We start from the raw sequence: 16,314 nt of genomic DNA, 5'->3' as shown, positions 1-16,314 counted from the left end.
CTGTCTCGTCTGCACTGCCTGCTGTGTGGTCTGAGGCTCCATGCACTCACTGGAGAGTGCAAGCCAAAATGTGGAGGTCCGTAAGAGTGTGCCCTGTTTGTCCAATAAACCGTCCTGGAACCAGAGCCAATACCACGGATATCAGTTTAAATTCTCAAGTCTCCCCAGTTACGTCTGCTTTTACAGGATATCATTATGCTGCTTTTCCTTGGCTGAGGTTTGAAACTGTCTGGCCTAAACTAGTGTGTATAATCATGGGGTATTAGCAAATCTCACTTTGTTGAGGATAGTATATAATATAAATAGATCTATTTCTACCCCCAAAGGATAGAAATAACCTATACATCTTTCTTTAGCAAAGCCACTCAGAATACCTATCTAGAAGCTAATAAACTAATGCAGGAATAATTAATCTAAGGGAAGAGAAGCCCATGAGAAAAGAACTTAATAACATGAGCTGACAGACGTACAACATCTTAAAATTCCAAAAAGGTTTCCACACAAATTCTTTCATTTAGTTCTTAGAGGAACATGAGAAGGAAATGTGTGAAGAGGAACCTGAGGCTGACGGGTTAAGTGTCAGAGGTGTTAGAACTGGGTTGGGAAGAGACAGCTTCAAATCTACATCCCCAATTCTTTCTATCACAGAATACTTGTCTCCCTCTTAGACTGACCTCAGCCTCTTTGAACGTCTCTTAGGTTGTTTATGTTATTTTATATGTTGGCAGTTCACAAAGTAAAATCTGTATTTATTACACTGAAATGATATTAAAAATAAATTTTAAGAAGGATCACTCACTATGTAAGCATCTTCAATGGTGAAACACCACGTGCGTTGTAAAATACTTGAAAGTTTTCAATGTAATTTTAACTCTTAAGCATCCACTAAGACACTGGGGCAGTGTTCCTCCATACAGAGTAACAACTGAAATAAGCTGCCGATGGGGGATCCAAGGACAACCGAGCATAAGATACTAAAGCATTTGGGTAGCTTATCTGAAGATCAACAATGCAAACACATGTCACAGAGCAGTCAGTGTGGGTAGGGACACAGTTTTTTCAACTGTGGCATAATTGAAATTTTGGCCCAGACAATCCTATGTAGAGGTGAGGTGGGGGTGGCGGGCTCTCTTTGGCATCATAGTGTGTTCAGGAGCATCCATGGCCTGTACCCACAACATGCCAGTGGCACTCCTCCCTGCTGGTGACAACCCAGTGAGTCATCAGACACTGCCAAAAGTCCCCTCTGGAGCAAAACCCTGGGGGTTGAGAACCACTGGGCTAGGGTTTAAGATAAACAACTAAGTTCAATGCAATAGCTTCATTATTTACAAAGAATAAGAAGAGGGCTCAAAGGACAGTAAAATCTATGTTGGTCCTCACCCAAGAATGCCCCATTTATTTAAGGACTACTTCCTAAACACTGAAGAAGGAAGTCTCTTTCTACTGAGATGGTTAAGATTGAAGGCAAATGACCATCTAAGTCCCAGAAAATAAGATCTAGCATGCTGTAACCCAAGAATACATTTGGGGAATGTATCCATAAAAATGGCACCAAAGTCAGTATAATCAACATTAGTACACTGATTAAGAGCTTGTACTCCAAAATCAGAAAGATGTAGGTTATCTGAAGTGTTACAATTGGCACTGTTAAATAATAAAAATATTATCTCTAAAAAAATAGTAGCAAAGATTAAACACAATCATGTTTTTAAACTCTTGGCAGAAATCATCCCTCAATATAACAGATATGATTTTCTAACAAAAATACCCATATACTCATTCCTTCCTCCATTTATAGGTAGCTCCTCTAGGCTAAGTTGGTAAGACCATGACCATTTCAAGTGGTAGATATAATAAGGTTTTCTAGTATTTGTGGTCCACTGCCTGTCTTTTTGGCTAAGCCAAAATGATCTGGCCAGTAGTGGCTGGTCTCGGCCAGCACAGTAGAATGAGGGTGAACAGCAGCCCAGTGCTATAAAGCAGCTCCAATTTCAGAGGCCTGAGGCCACCTGTCTTCAGAAACAGTGACTCATAGAGGTTTCCCAGGAGCAGACTCACCATAGCAGGTGCTGCCTTTCCAATATCCATACTCCTTTCCCTCCTTAGAAGTAGAACCCTGGTTTGGCAGGGAGAGGAAATGTGCCTAGTTGACATAAAATTACTTTCCCTTGGTTCCTTTGAGAATAGGAACAGAAGACAGAAGACAGCAGTTAAGAGTGTAAACATTTGCAGCCAGATTTCTGGGTCAAAAATCCCAGCTTTTCCTCTTCCTGGCTATGTGGCATACACAGTCACATGACTCACTCCGCTTGGACAACACACTTAACCTCTTTGAGCCTCAATTTCCTCCTTAGTAAAATGCAACCATCCTCACAGGTTTATATTGAGAATGAAAGGAATTATACATTCGCTCTGTACTGGCACATATAGGCTCTCAATAAATACTATTTTATTATCATTGTTATTGATAAATTGTGGCCATAGAAATTGATATGGGACTTCAAGAATGATTGGTAGAAAGGGGGCTGACTCCACTGAAAGTTCCCCTTTCCCTTTCCTGCCTCTTTTGCTTAGAATTCTGATAAGATGGCTAGAGTTTTAACCATGAAGTGGCAACAAAGGTAGAAATACATGTTTAAGACAGTTGTGTTCATAGTGGCATTATTCACAAAAGCCAAAAGATAGACTCAAACTAAATGTCTATTGATGGATGAATGGATAAACAAAATGTGAGTTACATGTACAGCGAGATAGTGTTCAGCCTTGAAAAGGGAATTCTGACACTTAACAACAACATGGATGAACCTTGAGGACATGATGCTAAGTGAAATAAGCCAGTGACAAAAAGATAAATAATGTATGATTCCGCTTATATGAAGTATCTAGAAGAGTCAAATTCAGAGGAACAGAAAGCAGAATGGTGGTTGTTATGGGTCAGGGAGGGGAAATGGGTTTGGCATTGAAAGGATACAGTTTCGGTTGTGTGAGATGAAGAGGGTTCTGGGGGTGGACAGTAGTGATAGCTGCACAGCAATGTGAATGTGGTTAATGGCCCTGAACAGCACACTGGAAGACGGTTAAGGTAGTAAATATCATGACTATTTTACCACAGTTAAAAAAAAAAATGAAAAACATAGTAAAGATGACTGAAGGGAGGCAGGGACTTTGCTGACCCTCTGAACCCACCATGCAAGCCTTGGACTGCCAATCTCCAGACTTGTTTTAGAGACAAATGAGCCCTATCTCGTTTAAACGACAGTTACTTGGGCCTGTGCTACAACCAAAACAATATTTTACAGATAAAATCATGGAGATAAGAAGGCAAGAAAGAGTATTTCATACATTTGGCTTTCCAAACAGAGAAAAGGAAAATATATTATTTGCAACATCTCTGCAAATGATCCCATCTTCACATCCATACTTCACTATTCAGCCCCCCAGGTCCCAGCAACTAATTTACTCCGAAAGATGTCACCCTCAAAGTCCATCCACGGTGGCCAACAGCCTTTCAAGAGCAGAACTAATTGAGACAACTGAAAATAACCACCCAAGTGAAGCCTCCTCTCTTCAGGCCAACACTGCTACTCCCGCTGAAAGACTTTTAGTACTAAAATGAGAAGAAAACAACATTCCATGAGTCGGAAATGATTTGCATTTTCTCCTCATTGTTTCTGATGTTATTTGGGTATTCTACAGTTGGTGACTAGAGACGCCTTCATATACTCTCTTTTATTTTGGCTGTTAATAAGTGTTTTCTCTCTAAATTAGACAGCTGCCCATCAGCTGCATGTAGACACAACAGCAGAGGACACTTCTAAATGAAAAGGCATTTTCCCATTGTTGACCAGACTACCTGAAAATAGTAGGAGTATTCTGCTTTAGTGAATTACATAGTTGCCACTGCACGAGAAAAATATTGTTCAAAGAAATTTTGCCAGACTAAATAGATAGGGGTCTACTCTAAGAGTAAAATCATAAAATCTTTACAGTAAAGGTAATAAGACCCATATAGACAAAACTATATTTAAATATGGGACCTTTCCAAAAAGAGTTCCATAGGGAAAAATGTTACATACAGTTTTCTCTATTTGTTCATTAAAATTGATAAGGCAGATCTAAAATCTTAGGAGTAACCTATTTAAAGATCGTAATGGTATCTATGACCAAACAATAGCTAACTAGCTTCATTTTCTACTTTTTAAAAGATAATACTTGGTTTATAATATTTTATTATTGAAAATATAAAAGAAATCAAAATTGTGTCACAGCAGGAAATACATCTAATTCTCTACTTTCATGGGAAATATATTTCTAGCAAGAAATCTAGTTGAAATGATTTTGAACGCAACAATGACTATAAAGTGCATAATACATAGAATGATTGATGATATTAAATACGCCTGTAAAAAATAATAAAAAGGTTTTAAAAATGATGCAGATAGGCAGAGCACAGCGAGGAACCCTTCAGAAAAGGCAACAAACTAAAAATAATGGGCACACGCTCAATATACCAATTTCAATAGTTTACATAAAGCATTAATAGTTTGAATGTATCCACAACTTTATATCCCCTTGGATAGAACATAGAAGATGAACAGTGTTGCCTTGAAACACAAGATATCTGTAAATTGCAGTTTATTCAAGGTTTTTTTTTAAGCTACAGGAATGGAGGCACTCATGAATCTCGAGAAAATTGGTTCTGAGAAACACGGTCTGAAAATGTATGCAAGTATAGACTGAGGACTCCTACTTAAATGGTTAAATGGTTAAATGTCACAATTTTAAAAAAGGCTTTAAAGAAAAGTAATTTTAAAGCTGGCATTTTAAGGAAGCAAGCTATTTATCTGACCCAAGTACTTTTCTGGTTTTGTAAACATGAGAGAAAATTGGAAGTAAGGTATTATCATAATTTAGAGCAGCTGATGTCATCGGGATCACACCTACTCTGGTCATATGCTCAGCAGTGACATACCTGCCAACACGTAGAGGAAAAGATAAAGCAGAGAGAAGGAATGAGAAATCCTCTCACCACTGAAGGAAGTGATCCCATAGTCAACAAAACCAATCATTAAATTTGCTTCTCTTCCAAGTTATATTTTGGTAACAATTTACTTAAAAAAATTAATCCCTCATATTCTAATTTATGTAATTCTTTGTGAAAATCTGCAATTGGTATTAATGTGTCACTTAAAAGGTTATCGCTAGAAAATGTAGACATCTGGCAGGTTTTTTGTGTGTAGAGAGTATTGGAAAAAAAGAGCTTGCTTCTTTTTTTTTTTTTTTTTAATTTTTTTTTTTCAATGTTTATTTATTTTTGGGACAGGGAGAGACAGAGCATGAACGGGGGAGGGGCAGAGAGAGAGGGAGACACAGAATCGGAAACAGGCTCCAGGCTCTGAGCCATCAGCCCAGAGCCCGACGCGGGGCTCGAACTCACGGACCGCGAGATCGTGACCTGGCTGAAGTCGGACGCTTAACCGACTGCGCCACCCAGGCGCCCCAGAGCTTGCTTCTTAAAACAGGAAATAATATATGATATCCTTAACTTAGAACAAGAATTATGTCAAGAGATTCTGTCTGTACCGGCATCACACAGAAACACTAAAGTATACGATGTAAAATAGGTAACCATTCAAAATTGGTCCAGCGACATCTACTGATGCTAGTAATTCCTTTGCAGCCAAGGCCACAAGTCCTAGTGACTCCTCAGCAGAAACACGGTTGATCACATCCTTCTAATTAATAAAAGACACTCTTGTCTTGGCTTTAATGAGCATAATCTTCTGGTTTCCTTCTATCTGCAGCAGATAGATGCACCAAAAGCTTCCTATGTCACCAAAAGCTTCCACCCTCCCACTCCCCACCCTAAACTGCTCCCAATATTTGAAGGGTCCTCAGAGCTCTGGCCTTCCCTGCTCCTCCTTCCCTGCACCCACACATCCCAGACAGCCCTTCCATGAATACTACCATGGTTTCAAATGTCACTTTTTTTGTCTTGGACTTCAAATCTCTACAGCCCCTCTCCCTCAGCTGCTCACCAGCGACCCCTACTGGGTGTGTCACAGACAAGTGCAAGTCAGAGACCCTGTGTCCCATTTTCTCCAAATACCATGTTCCTCCAGGGTTTTCTAGTCAGTGTAGCACTATCAATCCAGTTCATTAGGCCAAAACTGTAGGAATTATTTCTTAATGTTTTTTCTCTCTCATTTTTTACATCACCAGGACCTCTAGATTCCTCCTGAGAAACACATATCATATCTCTGTCCCCAAGGCCACCACCATGGCTGGTCATCATTTTTCTAACAGCTGCCCAGTGGAGTTCCTGGCACACCCTGTGGGCCCGCTCTTTAGTCCACACACTGCTGTTGAAGCCATCTTTTAATTTTCCAAAAAATGTAAATTTATCAAGCCATTCTCTTCGTTCTTAACATCAGGTACAAACTATACCATGAGTCCATTATGAGCGGCCACCTGCCTCCCTAACAGCTCCTCCCCCCCATCTTCTCCCCACCCAACCTCAGCCCAGCCTTGCAAACCTACAGCATTTCTGCCACCTAAATAGTATTTTTCAACTGGGCATTGCAACCCATTGAGAACATAAAATTGATTTGGTAGGACTCACCTGGCATTTTCAAAAAAAGTGAATTACAGAATAATAATAGTAACATCAAGAGCAGCTAACATTTACATAGTGCTTTCTTTCTTTGTATGAGGAGGAGTTCTAAGGTGCTTTGTACATATCACTAATTCACTTTAGCTTCAAAACAATGGTGTGAGGCAGGTACCACTCTTATCCATACTTTACAACTGAGAAAAGTAAAGCACAAAGAGGTTAGTTAACTTGCTCCAAACACAAGGCTGGTGAGTGTACAGCTGGGATTTGGACCCAGGTGATCTAACTTCAGAGTCCAGGCTCTTAACCACCACCCGCTGTTGCCTGCCAGCAAGGCGCATCACAGCACACTACACAGAGGAAGGGCAAGTATTAACTCGGTGAAGGGTTTGTCTCAGTTGCTTGTGTGTGTGCGTCCTCTGGGTTGCAAGGTAAAATAGGTTTCTTACTGAGGATCATGTCAAGATCCCGAGTCCCACTGATACAAAATGCTCCTTTCCCCCAAAACCCCCTTGAAAAAGAGAACTCAAAACACCTTTTGGATTTCGTTATAATGCCATCTTCTGGAGGGAGATATTCTGACTCCTAGTCTGGGCTGGGCACACTCGCCCGAAGTCCCCCCTCCACAAGGGCCACCGTGGTGCTGCCTCATCTTCTCAGTTACACCCAAATCCCTGGCACCCAGGATGGTGCCCAGCATACAGCAGGCCTCCAGTGAACACTTGTCAAATGTATAAATGAATGGCTTTACTTCAAAATTACTAAGAAATCACGTATACTCCATAACCAGCCTTGAAAAAACTCCACTTGCTCACCACTAGAAACGATTTTGCCAGGTGAGCAGTGAAACCTTCAGAAGTTACCTCACTCCCCTGGTTATTCTTTGCGTAAGGCATGTGGGTGCATGTTTTCCTGGGCTTGCCTCAGAGCACATACTACCACAGCTGGCAGGGTGAGAGAAGTGGGGACCGGATATGGTGGGAGAAGGAAGCGGTTCCCTGGAGCAGTGATCAGGGCCAGGAGCCCACACCTGGCCCACCTCAGGAAACCAGCCCTTCCTGTCAGGAGCACCCATGCAGGACATGCACAGCGTCAGGCTACACTTCACAGGCTGCAGACATCCTTGGTTCCAGATCTGTGCCTCTCACCTGCCAATTTGCAGAGGAGCAGTGAAAGTTCATCTTTAATAGGATACTTATCATTAAGTGCTGAATATGATTCCCCATCAGATTTACTGCTCATTTGCAAATACACTTACCTGAATGTTGGGATGCATCAAACCAAATTTATTTTCAGGCAATCACCTTTCCCCCAGTGTGGCTAGGACAACTCAGGCGTATAGTACACAACATTCTACGTCAATGATTATCAGTGCTTTGCCACTATGCTCTAAGCATCTGGCTGTTGCTATGTTCTAGAAAGGTCACCAAAGGAAAATGTCCATCCTATTAGAATACCTTTCTACAGTGGGTCCAAAGTTTACTTTCTTAAAACTTGCAGAATCGACCTAAGATTAAATTGATGCTATCATTTCCTCAAAAAAAAAAAAAAAAAAATTAACACTATACCCTAAAAAGAAATACAAGAAAGAAAAGAAAACTGAAATTCTAGTAAACCTGGGATGCTTTCCTAATGACTAAAGTAGTTATAAAAGCAGGGACTAGATAAAAGATTATTTTTCTACAAGCAGCAGTGGAAATGTGCCAAGGCCAGGTATGAGGATCAAGACAGACACAATGCAGGTGCCTGAGAGGCAGGCAGCCCCGAGCCTGACTTGTCTCCCAAGAGGAAGGGCCCTAAAGGCTGAGCCATGGTCTCTGGCACATCCAAGGATCTGGCAAGTTTGCTGATCCAGGTGGCACTGACGGGGCATGGGAGAAAGTGACAGAAAGTACAACACATCAGAAGATTCGCAGAGGAAATGAAGACTGTGAAAACATTCTGAGAAAAAGAATGGCCTCATGATTATTTTAACAAGGATAAAAGGAAAGAAACAGCAGCAGTAGAGCAAGATCTGAGATACAAGAAGGTATACAGTAAGGGGAAAATGAGGGAAAAACCAGTAAAGGACTTTAAGCATTTATAGGACTATATGGCCATCTTGAAAGAAGAGAGCAGGGACAAAGCTAACCTTTTTTTTTTTTTTTTTTTTTTAACTCATCACTAATATTCAGGATACAGTATAGACAGGTTTGAGGGTCAGGTGTGGGGGAAGAAATGTGGCAACTAGTAATTTTTAAATTAACAGTAAAATTCCTAAGTCCTTAAGAATTATTTTGGGAGAGGGGGGCGCCTGGGTGGCGCAGTCGGTTAAGCGTCCGACTTCAGCCAGGTCACGATCTCGCGGTCCGTGAGTTCGAGCCCCGCGTCAGGCTCTGGGCTGATGGCTCAGAGCCTGGAGCCTGTTTCTGATTCTGTGTCTCCCTCTCTCTCTGCCCCTCCCCCGTTCATGCTCTGTCTCTCTCTGTCCCAAAAATAAATAAACGTTGAAAAAAAAAATTTAAAAAAAGAATTATTTTGGGAGAGAAAGGACCATAGACAGAGGATGCTAAGAAATCAAATAGGAACAAAAATTAAAAGTCATGCTTAAAGGATACTAACTTCCACATTTCCCAGTTATCAACAGGAATCTCTATTTTTTCATAACTACCATAGCAATGCCACTTCACATGATTAACCTCATAGCAATCTTGGCTCTCATACAGGGCTTTACGGCAGCAGAACACATTGGAAGAGACTAAGAAGGGTGAGGTGGTCCAGCAGAGTGGGTAGGAACATGGCCCTAGGGGTGGACCAATGTTCAAATTTAGTGTTGCTCTACCTTGACCATCAGTACCTCCCTGAAACTTTGTGTTCAGTTTATCCATAAAATGGAACTAAAAAGAGCACCTACCCTATAGGGATATTAATGAAGATTAAATGGGTCATAGAAATAATGTTCTTAGCAGACTGTCCACCAATATCAACATTCTATGAATGCTAAGTGCTAGCCAGAGTACTGGTGAAAGTACAACACATGAGGAATGCCTTTTCTCTTTAGGGAAGTCCTAATGACCAGCATGTTACCCAACAAAATCAGAAACATGTGCCAAGAGGAGATAAAGGGTAACTCTCTTAAGAGTTAGAAACAGAAGAGTAGAAACAGAGAAACCTTTATACAAGAAGTAGGGATATTACGCGGTTAGCGTCAGTTCAGTTCAAAGTCCCTGTTCCTTTGGACAGAGAATTGTAAACTTGTTCTTTTATTTGCTTTTTTTTTTAAGGACTGAAATTGTTATGTAAACCAGAGAGAGAGAGCATTTTCACACAGAAGAGATGTAAGTTATAATATAAATATTCAAGGTGGTATTGAAGGAGAAACTAATGAGGTACAGTTGTCCCCACCCCCAAACTACACTTCAAGTAAGACTCAGGAACATCCCAGGCCCCTGGAGCGGCTGGGCCCTCAGTGCTCAGCTAAGGGTCCTCCCTCTAGGGCAGGTAGGGAAAAGAGAAAACTCCAGAGTGCCATCTATGGGTGGTGGCACCTGCAGGTGACAAGGCCTGTAAACCGATGTGGGCGTGGTCTTCAGAAGGGAGGGGGCCTTTCATCAGCTCATTCTCTGCAGCTGTTGCTTGGGAAGCTGGTGAAGAGGAAAGCGAGGGTTCTGACTTCCTTAAGGGACAGAATCTTACAGCATCTCCTGAGCTTGACATTTTAAGGTTTAGGAAGGCATTAATAGAGCAAGTTTAGCATTTGCTCCTTGCTTGCTTGCATCTGTGACCCCTCCACTATACAACCCAAAGCCTGAAGGTTGGGGACTCTTGGAATGAAGGATTTAATTTGGAAATTGTATCTTTTTTAAAGTCTGATGTAACAGATAATACTTAAATCATTGATAGCTACTAAGAGCAGGGAAAATGGTAACTTGAACAATAAACCAAAGGACATGATGTAGAGCGTGAAAAGGCCTGCTCTCTGGGGACTGTTTGCTCAGTTACAGGCAGGCTTCAGAAGTGACATCATCTTCCAAAGATGGGAGCAAACACCAGCACTGCCCTGGTGTGACCGCTTGTCAGAAATCGCAGAATTACTCCAGGTAGAAATTCCTCACATATACTGTCACCACTTACATTAGGAACTTTATTTATTAATTCATTCGGCAAACACATCTGAGTCTGGATTTCACCAGAAGCAGATCCTGAGACAAGGATTCGGGGCAGTGGGATAAGGGAACGGTAGGGAGTGGAGACATGACTGGGGGAGGGAGGAAAAGCAGCCCAAAAAGAGTGTTCTCAAGCCAGTTACAACTGTGGCCCAGGAAGCTCAAGCCTGAAGCAAACCCTGGGAGCAGGTTGGGAGGGGCTGCTTGGCCTTCCCACCTGGACCGTGCACAGGAATCTCTAAGGCTGTTGGGCTGCAGATTCTGATGGCAAGAGGTCTGGGCTGGGCCTAGGATCCTGCATTTCCAACAGGTTTCCAGGTCCTGCTGCGCTCCAGGTCTGAGGACCACACGGCCTGCACGTTATAACTGGACGGGCCACAGGGACAGGAGTGCTTTCACAGTGGCTTCGTGGGTCATTGGTTGATAGCTGCTCTGAGGCAGTGTTACTGCAAGGGCTTTTCTGGCGGTCCTGCACAAAGAAGAGCTTCCTTGCATGGCCTGAGAGGTCTCAGGCATAGAGGCAGAGCTGGGCTGGAGGTTGGAGGAAGTGCTGAGGGCATACGGGCGACCTGGCATCTGTTGCACTAACTGTGCACCAGGCTGTCTGCTTGGGACATAGAGAAAAAGGGTTCCCAATCCTTGATGGCTGTCAACCAATAATTAAACCAAGTGTGACACATCAGGTATTAGGTGGTGGTAAGTGCAAAGGAAAAAAGTAATGCCAAAAAGTGGGAAAGGAAGTGTCGTGGTGGGAGGGAGTGATGTTTGTAAGGTTGACCCATCCCCCCGAAAGCTGACCTTCGTCAACCTGTGGGTATCTGAGAACAGATTGTTTTGGGTAGAGAGATGAGCAAGGACAAAGACTCAAGTGGACCTGGCAGTGGAGGGAAGAGAGGCCAGTGCAGCTGGAGGAATCTTAGCAAAGGCAAGAGGAGAAGGAAAGAGGCTGAGGGTGGAAGGCAAGTCCTAGAGGGCCCAAAGGTGACTCTAAAGATTTTGACCTTTCCTCTGTATGACGTGGAAGGCTGCTGGGGGATGAGCAGAGGAAGGCAAGGACGTGACTTCTCTCTGCAGTATTGAGAATGTATCGTAAAGAAGCAAGGGGGAAGCAGGAAAAGTGTTGGGGGGTGGGGAATGCAGGAGGCAGAGGATGTGGGTACTGAAAAATACCGGGGTTTTATAGAAATTATAGGCCAAAAGGGCTTTTGCTTTTGTATATCAAAACTGGATGTGGAATGTAAGGAAAACCTAAGAGTCAAGGATTACTTGAAGGTTTTGGACCTAACCAAGTGAAAAAACACAGCTGCTATTATCTGAGAGGGGAAGACTGAGAGGAACAGTTCCAGACACTATTTGGACTGAGTTGGGATCATGTCAAGTGTCGACGGTCAAGTAAGCACATGAAGAAGATGTAAGACCCATAAATCTAGAGTTCAAAGAAGATGCCCAGACAGGAAATGTGAATCTGGGCGTCATCTGCCCATAGACTGTATTTAGAGTCCAGAGGCTCTGTTTCTTAAGCATATAAAAACTCTGTGTTAATGAAAAGAGAAAAAGAGAATAGAGATAAGACCTGAGTTTGGGGGCACTCCAATATCTGGAGGGCAGAGCATGGCACAGGACTGGCAGAGGGGATGGAACTAGAGTGGGCAGAAAGGAAGGCAGAGAGCCCAGCAAGGGTGAGCTCAAAGAAGAGCAACAGTCAACGTGCCAAGTGCTGTGGGCGGACCAAGGTGAGGTGTCGATGCACAGGGAAGACTCACCAATGAGGAGGCCCTTGGTGACATACAAGAGAAAGGCTGTGGAGCCAAGGGGGATGAGGCTTCACCAAAGGGAGTTTAAGGCAGAACAGGAAAATGGAGACAACAAATACAAACTTATCAAAGGGTTTGTTATGATGCATCAGCGAAAAATGAGGTAGTAGTTGAAAGAGTAGGGAGGTTAAGGTGGACTTTCCTCTAAGATGGAGGAAATAACAGCAGAGTGTGGGACAAAGTGAATGATCCAGTAGAGAAGGATTACCCATCATAGGGATTACCCTATGATGATGCCGGAGAGGGAGGGTGTTGCTAGAGCAATGTGCCAGAACAAGCAAGAGAGGATCGGAACGGCTCTACGGGTATTGGCCTTAGCTTAAAGCACATCCATTCTAAAAAGCAAAGAAGTAGAAAGGTTAACAGGACACATGGCTATTTGACTATGATATGAAATTTAATCCAACTTTAGTCTTTTGTTTCTGAATTGGCTATTATTAAACAGGTCACAGGAAAGCCATCTAACATTCAATTATGTAAGAGGTCACTTCCCCAGTGAATTTGTTAAAAGAGTATTTGAAAGAGTGAAACAATTATCTTTATATGATAATTTGTGGCTTGACAAAAATATATTTAGGAATACCAGGCACTTGGACCCATTATATTTAATGTGACAGATATAGAACCTCTAATGGTAAACAAATAAAAACATTCAGAAAGAATATTTCCAATATATGTTGCAGTAAATGTCATTAGCCTGGCCTGTCTTCCAGTGCATTTTTCAATGGTGTGATAGTTTTTATTTACCCTGTGTTATTAGAGAGCGAATAGTCACTAGCCTTCAATTTTCACATCAATTGCAGAGAAAAAGATTCCATTTTCTACACCGTCTGGAATTGAAATTGACTTAGCATCTCAGAACTGTCAAAAATTTCTTTTACGAAAAGGTTTGCTTTACAGAGACTATAAAGTAGGTGTCATCCTTGACACTCGTGTTCTATATTCATGCCACAGGTCTGTGGAAAAGAAGCGTTAAAGAACATCAGAAAAGGTCTCAGAAAGGCCTCGCCGTCATGCTTGGTGCCTCCTCTGGCTTCCTCGCAGTCAACTGCAGTGCTGTCGATGTCAGAGGTTCTCTATTTAAAACTGCTAACAAGAAAGAGAAGAATTCTAGAAGAATATGAGATCAGCTACCCTAGAACTTGTCTCTGCTAACAGGTCCATCTGACACTTATTTTCCTGTGTTAAAAACGGGAATCTCTGTTTCCATTCAAATGAGAAGCATACATTAAGTCCTTGGGATTTACAAATTCGAAACTTATTCCGAGGAATCCCCCCAGCATGTGTACTCATACAACGGGGCTGGTCTCTGTCCTGCTAACAAACAGGAAAACAAGTAAAATTATGCAAACTCTATCTTTTTGAGTTCTTTTTTTTTTTCTTTCTATTACAAAGTCCTGTGTCTGCATTTCATAAAGATGGGCAGACTTTTCCGCAGGTGCAATTTAACTGCATTCCCTAAATCGCCAGCAGTTTATACAGAATGCCATTTAATTTTACCAATGTGAAACTCGTCGCATTAATCCGCAGGGCAATTAGGCCTGAGCCATAAAAATCTACAAGCCTCAATATTTCCGACATGAACAAATAAACACTGTTATGGGTGCCTCCTTTCTGTAGTACAGGTGAGGGCTTTTGCCTGGAGGGTCTCGGGGTGAGGCCGGACTGCAGCTGCTACCAAGTCTGAGCACAGTTCTGTCCTCACAGGCACACACCTCAACTCTCAACACCCTTTATTAAATGGTTCTCTGTTTCTTCATCACATTTATTTTTAAGTAGGATACAATTCCAACATTCGCAGAGAATAAAGCTAACTAGGTGGAGTCTTATCTGCAATTTTGAAGATGTGAAGAATGGAGAGATTGTCAGTTAAGGCTTCTTATAAGCAGAAAACTTCATTCTAAAGTATGGACAGTCTCAGATCAACCTGCATGTTGACAGAGCTGTGATTACATCACTTGGTCAGGCAGACTCTTGCCAGAAACATTTTTATAAAGGACTGTGTGCTCTCAACTCCCTGTGGTCTCGGCAAATCTCAGAATTACTATTTGCCAAAGTATCTCTACTTTTCTCCAGGAAGGACTTGCTGGTTCAGCCACCCCCAAGCACAGATAAGGGAAGCACAGATATTGTCCTAACCCCCATTGTTTATTTAAACCCTGTAACCCACAAAGGGACTAAAAAGTACCTTGCAAACTGGCCAATTTGGTCATCAACTGATGGGTGACAATCCCAACCCACACACCTCACTACCCTCGGACTGCTAACCCACCACCTGCATGTGTCCTTAGCCACCGTGTTGTTTAAGAAATCAAACTAGTACGTTACATCATCTCGAAAGCAGATTCCAACATCTGATTGGTGTGTGCTGATGATTTCTGAATACGCCAGCAGCTAGACTATGGTTTTCCGCTATGAAAAGGGGCTAATACAAATGATAGGAAAAAACACTCTCTGCCTTTTCAAGCAGTAATTTAAACCCCCAAGCTCGAAATCAAGATGAAAAAGTTCCAAATTGATTAATATGGAAATTACTAAACCATCAAAACTGCTGATGTCGTAAACAAAATTCGTCAACAGCCACTAAGAATTCATTAAAAGTGAATTTATTGTTTGCTTTAAAAATCGACTGTGCAATATGTGCTTCTCAAAGACCTTTTTGAATCTGGTTTGTTGTTCATCTCTTCTCAGGCTTCAGTTTGGCAAGGCTAAATGAGAAACACGGTATAGACAACACAGTTAGTAAGTACAGGTAAGGGAAGCAACAACAATTCCTGTTTGTTATTCTCCCAAAGCCTAAAGAGTGTAATCCAAACTACAACATTAAGTTTTAAAATCTGATCATGTTCTTTGTGTTCGGAAAACTACCATATTCTAAAAGGGGAAAGAGAGCAGTGTATCTGATTTCAACCAAACAAGGTTTCAAACTAAATTACCGATTTCCTCTAACAGAACTGAATAAAACAATGCTGCAGGGACACAGGTAATCATTTTAAACGTAATTGGAGGATTCAATTTTAATGGTAATATTGCAACATTACTTTGGCTTTAGCCTTCCATAGTGATAGGTTCTCAGCTCTCACATAGGGACAAAAGCACAAAATAAATCTAAGCGGTACAGAGTAAGGTCAAGTCTAAGAACCTTTAGTTTTAGCGTACACACAATTCCACGACACTCAAAAGAAAACAAGTCTAATCTTTCAGGCAAAGCAATATCAAATCGTACTTGAGGGCTGGAAAAAAGGGCAACACATAGTTTTTCATACTTACTATCTGAGAATATTGTCCTAATATGGGGTTTTATTATCTTGTGGATTATTTCCATTTAAAGATGGAAACTAAGGCAAAAGCATGTTGCTGAACAATGCTGTGGCTTTCCTTTAAAAATGAACACATTTCGGGGTGCCTGGGTGGCGCAGTCGGTTAAGCGTCCGACTTTAGCCAGGTCATGATCTCGCGGTCCGTGAGTTCGAGCCCCGCGTCGGGCTCTGGGCTGATGGCTCAGAGCCTGGAGCCTGTTTCCGATTCTGTGTCTCCCTCTCTCTCTGCCCCTCCCCCGTTCATGCTCTGTCTCTCTCTGTCCCAAAAATAAATAAACGTTGAAAAAAAAAATTAAAAAAAAAAAAAAATGAACACATTTAAAATATTACATAATAGATCTCTCCCCTTCTAAAGGACAGAGTTGGTTCCTTCCCTCTTTAGTGACTATTTCATAGAATTGCAGAATTCTCAAAAATAT

General features: G+C 41.9%; 1 protein-coding gene across 18 annotated transcripts in view; it reads right to left on the bottom strand.

Moving 5' to 3' along the window:
• Positions 1-16,314, bottom strand: part of PARD3 (par-3 family cell polarity regulator) — a 680,086-nt gene that overhangs the window by 180,297 nt on the left and 483,475 nt on the right. For 2 of the 18 annotated variants that reach the window (XM_086714606.1, XM_086714607.1), the window contains one exon: positions 15,166-15,283. The exons of the other annotated variants lie outside the window; for them this stretch is intronic. In XM_086714606.1, the coding sequence (XP_086570732.1) occupies positions 15,253-15,283 (31 nt within the window). In that variant the 3' untranslated portion in view covers positions 15,166-15,252. Of the gene's footprint in view, positions 1-15,165; positions 15,284-16,314 lie in introns of those variants that run through there. 18 annotated transcript variants of the gene reach the window in all.

The sequence above is a fragment of the Puma concolor genome, chromosome B4 (genome assembly GCF_028749965.1).
Source record: "Puma concolor isolate L17-30 chromosome B4, mPumCon1.1.hap2, whole genome shotgun sequence".
NCBI classification, from domain to species: Eukaryota; Metazoa; Chordata; class Mammalia; order Carnivora; family Felidae; genus Puma; species Puma concolor.
The sequence above is the reverse complement of the archived record's forward strand: the minus strand, read 5'-3'. Positions and strand labels throughout refer to the sequence as shown.